Consider the following 12,547-nt stretch of genomic DNA (forward strand, 5'->3'; position numbering starts at 1 on the left):
TCTCTCTCTCTCTCTCTCTCTCTCTCTCTCTCTCTCTCTCTCTGTCCCTAGCTCTCTCTCTCTCTCTCTCTCTCTCTCTCTCTCTCTCTCTCTCTCTCTCTCTCTGTCCCTAGCTCTCTCTCTCTCTCTCTCTCTCTCTCTCTCTCTCTCTCCCTCTCTCCCTCTCTCCCTCTCTCCCTCTCTCTCTTTCTCTTTCTCTCTCTCCCGCTCTCTCTCTCTCTCCGGGTTCCATTACGGCTGGAGAAGCCGCAGAGTATTTCCACAGCAGAAGTAAAGCCGAGACTATAAAAACAATCAAAGCGGCGATCGAAACGACATCAAAACAACAACAGCAGAAGAACAAGAAGAAGGAGGCTTTAAATAGAGACCTCGAAAGAAACGACAAACAGAACAGAGGTGGAAAATAGAGATAGAGAGACACCGAGAGGAGGAAAGGAAGAAAAGAGACACGCACAAAATAAACACACACATAAGCAAAGCACGACAGAAAAGAATAAAAATAGACAGAGAGCCAGGGAGAGAAGGGAAGAGAAAGTGTGTGTGTGTGTGTGTGTGTGTGTGTGTGTGTGTGTGTGTGTGTGTGTGTGTGTGTGTGTGTGTGTGTGTGTGTGTGTGTGTGTGTGTGTGTGTGTGTGTGTGTGTGTGAGAGATAGAACAAACAAGCAAAGGAAACCAGGGGAAGAGAGCGAGAGACAGAGGGAGAGAAAGAAGGGTTGTTTCGAGTGACGCGAGAGCACAGACGACAACAGGAGAATCAACATGAGGTCTGCTGTGAAGGGCAGCTTTCCGACCAATCACGTCGCTAATAGACGTGTTGGTCCAGAGTCGCCGGGGGGACGCTCGCTAACTGACGAGGAGAATGATGGGAGCCTTTTGATTGGCCGCCAAGCACTCCCACTGTGTGTGGGAAGTCAGAACCGGATTCCGATTCATGAGTTGATAAGAACGGACAGCAGGCAGTTTGCCATGGTGACTCCGGAACAACAGAGTCCCACACACACACAAACACACACACACACACACACACACACCACACACACACACACACACACACACACACACACACACACACACACACACACACACACACACACACACACACACACACACACACACACACACACACATGTGCACACACGCACACATGCACACATGCATACACACCCACACCCACACGCACAGGCACATGAACGCATAAACCTATTCACAGACACTCAAAACGTACGTGCACATGCACACATGCACACACACACACGCATCTGCACATGCACACGTAAACCTATTCACAGACACACGCGCGTGTGTCCACAGATACCCACAGACATACACATACTTGCACAGTGCACACTGTTGACCATCTGCGGAGAAGGACAGTCCCACACGCACACGCACACACACACACGCACACACACACACCACACACATGTCTGTGTGTGATGTGTGTGTCTGATGTGTGTATACTGTTTGCGGTCGTGAGCAGCTGGCCGTGCTTATGAGTTGAATCGACTGTGAAATAGACAGTGATTAATTTTAAGTATCCAAAGCGCTTCTTTGCGTTCCACAACTTCATGGATCGTTGAATGTGCATGTGTGCATTCGGGATTGTGTAAAAGTGTGTGTGTGTGTGTGCGTGCGTGCTTGAATGTGTGAGTGTGTGTGTTTGTATGTGTGTGATTGTCCGTCTCTGCTGGTGGCTCCTATTAGGTCCTCAGTTCCAGGGTGGAGGGCCAAAACTAAAGCTACGTTTCCCACGCTTCCCTGTGTGCTTCCAGAGACCTCCAGCTGTGTGTGTGTGTGTGTGTGTGTGTGTGTGTGTGTGTGTGTGTGTGTGTGTGTGTGTGTGTGTGTGTGTGTGTGTGTGTGTGTGTGTGTGTGTGTGTGTGTGTGTGTGTGTGTGGAGCCGGGTTTTATGTGCGTGTGTGTGTGTGGTTTGGTGTGGGTGTTTGGAGCCCCGTTTCATGTATGCGAGTCAGTGTATTTGTGTGTTGTGTGTTTGCGTGTGTGTGTGTGTGTTTGCGCATCATGTATTTGAGATTGTGTATGGGTGTGTGTGCATATAAATATATGCAAGCTGGAGAATGTTCAACAAACATGATGTATTGTTGTGTAAATTAGTCATTATTGAGTTTGCGTGGGTGTATGTGCATCCATCTGTGTCTATACATGTGAGTATTCGAGCCAGAGTATCTGTGTGTGTGTGTGTGTGTCTGTGTGCGTGCGACGGAACAGACTCAGAAGAGAACCCATGAATACATGATAACCACCAGCCATGCACACAGCAGCATACGCTGGTGCTGCGCATGCTGATGCCGACGCCCGCGCACACTGCCTGCCATCCTCGCTCGGCCTCCCCACGCACGCATCGCCTGCCATAATGAAAGCGGCTGCAGATAAACTAAGTCCTCTTATTGGATCCATTATTAAGTGTTAGCCGCGGCGGTCCCAGCACCGTGTCGGGGTATTACGAGCGACTCTGTGTCCTATCGCATGGATTTATCTCCCTGTATATTACAAGGGCCCTGATTGGATGATTGGGTATTGGCTGAGTCTGCGCGGTCTGTGGTAGGTCTGTTGCACAGTGGTCCATACGGTGTACCCCTTTGTCAGTCGTGTCTGGGGGGGTGGGGGACTGGGGGTGTGTGTGTGTGTGTGTGTGTGCGTCTGTTTGTGCACTGTGTGTGTGTGTGTATGTGTTTATATGTGCTTATGCAAACAGACGTGTGTTGTTGTACAATCAAGAAAACAGATTCTCCATTTTTGTGTGAATCTATGTGTGTTTGTGTGTGTCAGTGTGTTGGCATTCATAGTGTTTTATTGTCACACACACACACTCATGCATGTACCTTGAGTGTGTTTTCATGTGTGCTGGGGAATGCGTGCGCTTTCGCCGTGCGTCGCCGACACTCGTTAGCGGAATGTGCTGCATATGTTAACGGCTGCATGTCTGTAAGTGCGCCATGCGGCCAACACACACACATCACACACACTTCACACACATCACACGCCCACACCCGAGTCACGATGCACTTTTCGGAGGCTCTTTGCGGCACGAGCAAATTAGCGAACGCAACATGTTTGACGTGTAGCTCTGAACGCACCCCCGAGCGAGCGGGGGAAGAAGCTTCTTTAGTTGTGCGCTCATGTAGCACCGCTAACAATCTTCCCACTTTAGCGCGAACAAGCTAGCCGCGGCAGCTACATCCCCCTCCCTCCTGTTAAGGGGGAACATCAATCTGGGAAAGAGAAAAAAAGACAAATCAATTTAGCGCTTGGCTTCCCCGAAAAGACGACAAAGACGTGAGATTAAAATGTAATTAACGGAAAACGCCGTAGTCTTATTCCAAAGCACTTCACATGTCAGTTAAAAAACTAGCGGTCTCTGCATTTTCTTGTACGATAACGGATAAATAAATAAGATTAAGATTAACTTTGGTCACACCAGACAGGGGAACGGGAGGGGTACAGGAGTTATCGGAATTAAAAAGAGATCGCAAAAATAAGTAATTAAAAAAGTTACGAAATAGGGTTGAATTTTCATGAAAGAATTAACGTGGAAATATATCTCATGTGAGTCGTATTCATGAATATCAATGTTACAATAAACCAAAGTAAAATAAATTGCTCCAATATTGGAGGGATGAGATAATCATCACGAAAGCGCTTGGGTGTGAATTGCCAAGTCTAGAGTGAGAGCCCAGATCATAAATACACACCACACGTAGTCACGTGCACACATGCACACACAGTACACACAGTCCCACTACACAGCAACACATGCCTGTGTTTTAAAATAAAACTTCCTCACATTGTCAGCTCATACGTCTCCCATATTCAACAATATTTGCTGGCATTATATATTTTTAATTGCTTTTTTACAGCCAAATCCAATAAACCCAATCCTCTACAGCTGAACTACCTTCAAAACATTATGAGGATGTCTTGATTCCTAGCCGATACAAACCTTAAAGGAAATCTTAACCTATTTTAGCAGGTCTCAAAATATAAAATCAATATCAACATTTACATTTTTTTTCTACTTCTGCTTGAGAACACGATTCTGAAGCCAAACGACGAGAAAAGCCTCCCTCTCTCTCTGCTCCCTCCCTCCTTACGTCTCTCTACCAGTGAGAAGTGTTACGCGTCGCACACTCGTGATTGACAGGCGAGCTGAATCCTCCAAACCAATCAGGGCGGAGTAGCCCTGCTTGAACGAACCCGGGAGCTGTCCCAAATCCAAGTTGGCTCACACAGAGGCAGGTGCAGTCGACTCCGATCCGATATTCTCACCGCACATTTCACTCACTAATACCTGGCAGACAGGGCTACAGGCGATCCTAACAAATGACACTCGATGGTTCTTCCATCTCCCCTACATCACCTTAAAGTCGAGACCCTGCCGGGTCAATCCCAGCTCAGCTATAGAACCACTTCATCGCTTCTCATCTCCAAGAAGTTGTCTCAGGGTTTGGTTTTCATTGAAGAAGACAAGTGTGTGTGTGTGTGTGCGTGCGTGTGTGTGTGTGTGTGTGTGTGTGTGTGTGTGTGTGTGTGTGTGTGTGTGTGTGCGCTTCAGGGGCCTGGCCTGGGGCAAGGTGGAGAGTGCTTCAGACGTGAAGGATGGGGCTTGAAGACCGGGAGTACAGTCACGTCAGGGAGGATTTAGCGGTACACGGGACCTGTAGATGGGCGAGGGAGAGAGAGAGAGAGAGAGAGAGAGAGAGAGAGAGAGAGAGAGAGAGAGAGAGAGAGAGAGAGAGAGAGAGAGAGAGAGAGAGAGAGAGAGAGAGAGAGAGAGAGAGAGAGAGAGAGAGAGAGAGAGAGAGAGAGAGAGAGAGCGAATGCAGAGATTATATTGTAAAGGCAAAAAATAAACAAAGAAGCAGCCACCAATCACCGACGCTTTACAATCTGACGGACAGTAGAGGGGGGGAGGCAGAGAGACCGGAACGTTCCGTGGCGGGCCTCATGATGGGGTCCTGGTTGTTGTTAGGGAGGCATCAGGTTTTAAGTGGTGATGATAATGCTGCCACATATAGCAGAAGGAGCAGGGAAACTCATTAAAATAAATGACATGAGTGTGTGTGTGTGTGTGTTTGTGTGTGTTTGAGTGTTTGTGAGTGTACGTGTGGGCATTTGCGTGGCCGTGCAAGTCAGTTTATATGCGATTATGTGTGGGTGTGTTTCTAACTTTGTTTGTGTGTGTGTGTGTTTGCATGGATGCGTTTACGTGGGCTGGTTTGTGACACGCACATGTGTGTTATGTGTTTCGATTTGCAGACACGTGAGTGTGTGTGTGTGTGTGTGTGTGTGGGTGTGCAGGCCTGTGTGTGTGTTTGTGTCTGTGTATCTGCATGTGTGTGCATGGCTGTCTTTGTGTGTGTAAGCGTGGCCATTCAACTCTGCCTGTGTTTGTGTAGTCCTGTGTTTGTGTGGGCCTGTGTTTGTGTGTGTGTTGACGTGCACGTCACCCTGCTTCCAATCAGCCTCAGCGGGGATGCCGCCGGGAAGCGACAGACAGCCGTTGGCGAGCGGAGCAAGGGGCCATCCTCCTAACGAAGGATGCCTTAACGAGCCGTGCTTAACGAGGGCAGAGCCAGTGGCTCGTCTTCCCGTTAGCGGGAGATGATGCGTGTGGAAGAGGGCCCCTTGGTAATTAGGCTTAGCACAGTGACAACGGAGGAGAAAAAAGAAATCGAAATCTCAACGGTTTAAGGGTCCTTAAAAATATATAAAAGATGGCGGCTGGAAGTGGAAATGTTGGACTTATGAGGCAGAACAAACGAGATTCCTCTGCGTGTTTCCTGAGGTTCGCATCGCATGCCGCCATGGAAACGACACTCAGTCCGTTAGGCCAGCAATTTGAACTTAACGGACTGCCATGTTTCTCTTGAGCAGTGCAAGTAAATATAGATGGTTCTGCTGCCATCAGCACACACACACACACACACACACACACACACACACACACACACACACACACACACACACACACACACACACACACACACACACACACACACACACACACACACACACACACACACACACACACACACACACCAGAGTGTTATTGGCTTTATGTAAAAAAGCACGCACACACCACAGACATTTCCACACGGATCACTCATGGGCACAGACCCACAAAGACACACACTCACGTTCACGCACGTACACACAAATTTCACACTCACACTCGCAATGTCCTCTTTTCCTTGCATATTATCGCCCGGGTCCATTAATGGGGTACACACGCACGCACGCGCGCACGCACGCGCGCACGCACGCACGCACGCCAACACACACACACACACACACACACACACACACACACACACACACACACACACACACACACACACACGCACACACACACACACACACACGTATACACACGTACACAAACATTCCCACACTCACGCTTGAACACACACACACACCCGCTAAAGTTTGTTGATTTGAAGAGGAAGTAATTTCAGTTTAATCAGGCTTTACAATGGGAAACAGGAGACTATTAGATGGACTGTTAAGTGTATCTGTGTGTGTGTGTGTGTGTGTGTCTCTACGCGAGTGTGTGCGTGTGTGTGTGTGTTTGTCTCTACGTGAGTGTGGTGAGTAATCGATCCCATGCCCTTGGAAGTCTCCTACATTTATTTAATCAATTATTTATTTATTTATTTGATTACTTCTCAGCCACCCCCTTCTCCATCTCCCCTTATCGCTCCTTATTAAACCGTACGCTAACAAACAGTCCTTTGAAACCCACTTTCCAACCCCCACGACCTCCATTTGTGCTCAGTAGTTCCTCTCCTTCTGCCGAGGTATTTTTAAACGCTTGGCAGTTGGGCCGAGACCACCCCTGGAATGCTAAAATATAATCTGTTGTTGTTTTTGCGTTTTTTTTAATTCCCCTAAAGTTAAATTCCATTAAGACCAGAACCAAGACGGCAGTTTTTGAGGTTCCGTAAATAGGTTTTTGTTTTATTATAAAGGCTTGCCATTACCTGAAGTTGACTTATACTCTGATTGTTTTTTTTCTTGGAAATGGTAATGGGATAATTTTAGTGTTTTAGAGTTTAGAGTGTTTTTAATTTGGCCTACTGCTCCCAACTTTAATGCAGCTATATTCGGATGGATGGAAGACTTTTGTGACTTGATGCGCACGCGCACACAACCACACACACACACATACACACACACACACACACACACACACACACACACACACACACACACACACACACACACACACACACACACACACACACACACACACACACACACACACACACACGCACATGCACACACTTGTAGCGGTGATCAGCATGCTTCCAGTTTTGGCGGGTCTGCTTAGCTCAGGAGGTAGAGCGGTAGTTTCCTCGGTTCAGATGCAGTGGGGGAACGTAAATGTTGTTTCCTCGGTGCAGAGGCAGCGATGGTAAAGATGTCTCAAAGAATGTGGCCCGCCGGTGCTAGACCCAGGGCACTGCTCTCATCTGTGTGTGACGACCCGCAACGCATTTAAGAGCCCCCCTGCGACATGCGGTCGGCAGCGGACCGGGTAAACACAGAGCCAACACCGTCAGAGGCCTTACGTAGCGTTTGTTGATGTGCAATCAATGATGCGTTCAGGAGCGCTATTGCTGGTCTGTTTGCCGCTAATGTTGTTTTCGTTGGTTTAATGTTGTTTGTGTGTGTGTGTGTGTGTGTGTGTGTGTGTGTGTGTGTGTGTGTGTGTGTGTGTGTGTGTGTGTGTGTGTGTGTGTGTGTGTGTGTGTGTGTGTGTGTGTGTGTGTTGTGCGTGTGTATGTCTGTATGTGTGTATCGCTTTGGAGCACATAGGTATATGTCACGCACGCAGACAGAAAAGGGGAGACGCACGTGCACACACGCACACACACACACGCACGCACGCACGCACACACACACACACACACACACACACACACACACACACACACACACACACACACACACACACACACACACACACACACACACACACACACACACACACACACACACACACACACACACACAGTGAGAGGTGTTGAATTTGGTGTAAGGCTGAAAATGGCCTTGCCGGAGCGTCTGGGTTGTGGGGTTGGGTGCTGTTCACATCTACACCGATACCAGTATCGCTACGTAGAATTCAGAGCTGGTACCCAACGGTATCCTTTTGGACAACTTTACCCTCTCTGAATATCAAAAGTGTAACTTTGTTTCTAATGAGTCCACACCTCAGACTCTCAACACTGTAATTTAACTTAGAATATTTTACGAAACACCCCAAATAAAACCCTTCCTTCGTTTCCCTCTCCCCCCCCCTTCCACACCAGTCCCTCACACCCCCAGCCTCTCAGTCTGCCACCGTGGCGTGAGAATGCGTGTGGCGTGCGTCTCGGATTATGTGATATCCTTCCCACCAGCTGGCCGTCGTAACGACCTCAGGGGCCCTCACTGAGAGAAGAGGCCTCTGGGGGGCCTCACTGAGACACTGGACCTCAGGGGCCCTCACTGAGACAAGAGGCCTCTGGGGGGCCTCACTGAGACACTGGACCTCAGGGGCCCTCACTGAGACAAGAGGCCTCTGGGGGGCCTCACTGAGACACTGGACCTCAGGGGCCCTCACTGAGACAAGAGGCCTCTGGGGGGCCTCACTGAGACACTGGACCTCAGGGGCCCTCACTGAGACAAGAGGCCTCTGGGGGGCCTCACTGAGACACTGGACCTCAGGGGCCCTCACTGAGACAAGAGGCCTCTGGGGGGCCTCACTGAGACACTGGACCTCAGGGGCCCTCACTGAGACAAGAGGCCTCTGGGGGGCCTCACTGAGACACTGGACCTCTGGGGCCCTCACTGAGACAAGAGGCCTCTGGGGGGCCTCACTGAGACACTGGACCTCAGGGGCCCTCACTGAGACAAGAGGCCTCTGGGGGGCCTCACTGAGACACTGGACCTCAGGGGCCCTCACTGAGACAAGAGGCCTCTGGGGGGCCTCACTGAGACACTGGACCTCAGGGGCCCTCACTGAGACAAGAGGCCTCTGGGGGGCCTCACTGAGACACTGGACCTCTGGGGCCCTCACTGAGACTAGAGGCCTCTGGGGGGCCTCAATGAGGCATGAGGCCGGGGTGGAGGGGGCGACCTCTGGGGGGCCTCACTGAGACACTGGACCTCTGGGGCCCTCACTGAGACTAGAGGCCGGGACGGAGGGGGGGACCTCTGGGGCCCTCACTGAGACACAGGGCCGGGACGGAGGGGGGGGACCTCTTGGGGGCCTCACTGAGACCCTGGACCTCTGGGGCCCTCACTGAGACTAGAGGCCTCTGGGGGGCCTCACTGAGGCATGAGGCCGGGGTGGAGGGGGCGACCTCTGGGGGGCCTCACTGAGACCCTGGACCTCTGGGGCCCTCACTGAGACTAGAGGCCGGGACGGAGGGGGGGACCTCTGGGGCCCTCACTGAGACACAGGGCCGGGACGGAGGGGGGGGACCTCTTGGGGGCCTCACTGAGACCCTGGACCTCTGGGGCCCTCACTGAGACTAGAGGCCTCTGGGGGGCCTCACTGAGGCATGAGGCCGGGGTGGAGGGGGCGACCTCTGGGGGGCCTCACTGAGACCCTGGACCTCTGGGGCCCTCACTGAGACTAGAGGCCGGGACGGAGGGGGGGACCTCTGGGGCCCTCACTGAGACACAGGGCCGGGACGGAGGGGGGGGACCTCTTGGGGGCCTCACTGAGACCCTGGACCTCTGGGGCCCTCACTGAGACTAGAGGCCTCTGGGGGGCCTCACTGAGGCATGAGGCCGGGGTGGAGGGGGCGACCTCTGGGGGGCCTCACTGAGACCCTGGACCTCTGGGGCCCTCACTGAGACTAGAGGCCGGGTTGGACAGTGCAAACTCTTACCTGTCGGTAGGTAAGAGGGTTACCTGTCGATAAAAGCTTGAGTGTGAACACTCTAGTGTAAACAACACGACTGATGCCGCTGATTATAACAACAATTATACATTCATATTATTTGTTTGTTAACTCTCTTCATGTATTAACTAAAGCTTTATTGGTTAATTAAGCACCCTGATTGTAAAGTGTTCCTCAGGATTCTTCTTCGGCTCTGATGCAAGAGCCCGGCTAATATTGTTCTTTTTTGCCTGTTTTCTTTTCTTAACTAATTATGGACGCGCTCCTTTTATGTTTCGCGGCACGCGAAGCAAAGCAGACTAATGAAGCTAAGTCTACCGCCCGGTCCGTGGTACATAAAAGCAGCAGACCCATAATTAGTGTGATGAGACACACCTGGGGCTGTCTGAGGTTGACCCCTCTTTGAACAGGGGTCTGTTGTGCTCGTACGCTTTGATTGTACACAGCCTCGCTTGTGATTCGCTGTGGATATAAGGGGGGTCTTCTGAATGACCAAATGCCAACGGTGATGATTGTAAGTTATCCTGTTGCGTAACACGCAGCGGTGTTAAGAAAGTGTTCTTATGAACGGACAACCTAACGATGTTTTTTGGGGCAAAGATTTCGAGACGAGGAATCTGGACAGAGGAGGAATCCTCGGCCGACCGGCAAATTGGTTTTAAGTTAAATTAAATGGAGATGTAATTAAAACTTGGACTGCGGGTGTCAGTAGTGGAATTTAGCAATTATGTTCTCAGCCTTATTGGACGGTTAACCCCGATGGTTTCTCGGGAGAATACGTCCGGTGCATAACATGTGCACAATGTGAAAAGAAATGTAAGAAAACGCCTCGCTCATTTTTAAAGTTGCTTCCAATTTTCCGAGTGGTCAGTAAAGGAGCTAAATCTGAAGAAATTAGCCGTAAAGTTTCAGCATGGTGTGGACTCTTTTTCTATTTTATTTTATTCAATATTTTAATCAAAAGTAGCACAAAGATTGAGAAAACTTCGGTGGGACTCAAGAACTGTCCGTAATGAAAGACTCTTAAAACTGTGTGTATGTGTGTGTGTCTGTGTGTGTCTTTGTGTGTGTGTGTGTGTGTGTGTGAGTGTGTTTGTGTGTGTTTGTGTTTTTACCGTACTGAAAAATTATTTTGAAAACGTGTTTTCAGAAATTGAAATGAGGAGTTTTCAATGAAAAACGCTCATGATCTCCCCAAGGACTCAGGGTTTACTTATGAAAGTCCTGAACCGATGAGGACAAAATCAATGATGCATTTTGTAAACACACAAAGAAGATCCTTTATTCACGGATGTTCTCTGAAAAACTAAGAATATTGTTTTGTTCATAAAGAGAAAGAGTGATAGAAAGAGAGAAGGATGGAGAAATAGAAAGAGAGAGGGATGGAGAGAGAGAGAGAGCAGGCAGAGACGAGGACAAAAATACATAAGCAAAACCGAGCGAGAGAGAGAAAGGAAGGTAGACATGAATGTATTCATGAATTCAAAGTGAAGGTTATTACTAAGCATCCATCAAAACTCAAAGGAGAACCAATATACATACTGATGAACCACTTTTTAAAAACTGCCAAATTGGCTTATTAAAATGCTTTTTTCAAGGCCAACTGGGTGTGGTTGTGTAATTGTGATTAGTGTGGGATTCACTGATGTAAACTTGGTCCAAAGTCGATTCCTGCTGGTTCTCAAGCTTAAAATATGTCAGGGTCAGTAGGTGCAATGGCGAGGAGAACATCTAAAGATTTAGGAAGCGAGGGCAAGTGGAATTACTAAATTAATCGAATGCAGCACTGCATTGTGGGTAAGTGCAAGTTCAGCTCACCTTCTTTCAGTGTAAAGTAAGGTCATTCCAAAGTGGGATAGTTGATAGATTCATCTGTGAATAATGTATATCATCCTTTTAGCATGCATACTGTATGCCTATAAGACCCTCATTAACCCAGAAAGAAAGAAAGTCACAGATATAAGTTCTCTGTGGATATGAAATCCAACTTTTGCTTGGACAATATACCTTATATGTGAAAAGAGAAATGTCTAAATTAATGAAAGGATTATCTCCAGATACCAGAGCCATGAGCAGCCATGGAAGACTAAGGTATTGTCAAACAAAAGCAACAAAAATAATCATTTTCTAAAACCATAAGCCACATATGATTTCTTCCACTTTCCCTTGACTTGTATTGAACAAAAAAAAAGAAACGATAAGGATCCCGATTAACTTTTCAGTTAATTGACGTATTCATAGTGAACTTTTGGGTTCAAAATGGCCGACTGTTAAGCTAAGCAGAACCGGATAAGAAGAAGGGGGTCGGGTCGGTGGTGGTGGAAAGAGGGCAGACGACGTGGACTTGCATCACAACAGGAAGAGACAGAACAGGACTTATAGGACGGAATAACAGAACAGACACGACAGGTTTAGCTCAAGTCTTTTACATCTAGGTTGCTCTGTTCCTCCTTCCAAACAGCTCCAAATCTCTTCCTTTTTCTCGTGACCGCTTCTTCTTTCCTCTCCTGTCTTCTTCTCTTTATTCTCTCCTCTCCTCTCTTCTACTCGGCGTTCTCCTCATCTCACCTCTGTTTTGCCCCTCTTCTCTTATCACCCTCCTCCCCCCTCCTCTACCCTCTCCACCTCTC

The 12,547-nt window shown here is 48.9% G+C and overlaps 1 protein-coding gene across 1 annotated transcript in view; it reads right to left on the reverse strand.

Moving 5' to 3' along the window:
- Positions 1 to 8,356: 8,356 nt before the first annotated feature.
- Positions 8,357 to 12,547, reverse strand: part of LOC132448047 (serine/arginine repetitive matrix protein 1-like) — an 81,260-nt gene continuing 77,069 nt past the window's right edge. Inside the window, 4 exon segments of the mRNA XM_060039108.1 lie at positions 8,357 to 9,027; positions 9,221 to 9,339; positions 9,388 to 9,460; positions 9,673 to 9,791. Coding sequence (XP_059895091.1) covers positions 8,357 to 9,027; positions 9,221 to 9,339; positions 9,388 to 9,460; positions 9,673 to 9,791 — 982 coding nt within the window.

The sequence above is a fragment of the Gadus macrocephalus genome, chromosome 19 (assembly GCF_031168955.1).
Source record: "Gadus macrocephalus chromosome 19, ASM3116895v1".
Taxonomy (NCBI): domain Eukaryota; kingdom Metazoa; phylum Chordata; class Actinopteri; order Gadiformes; family Gadidae; genus Gadus; species Gadus macrocephalus.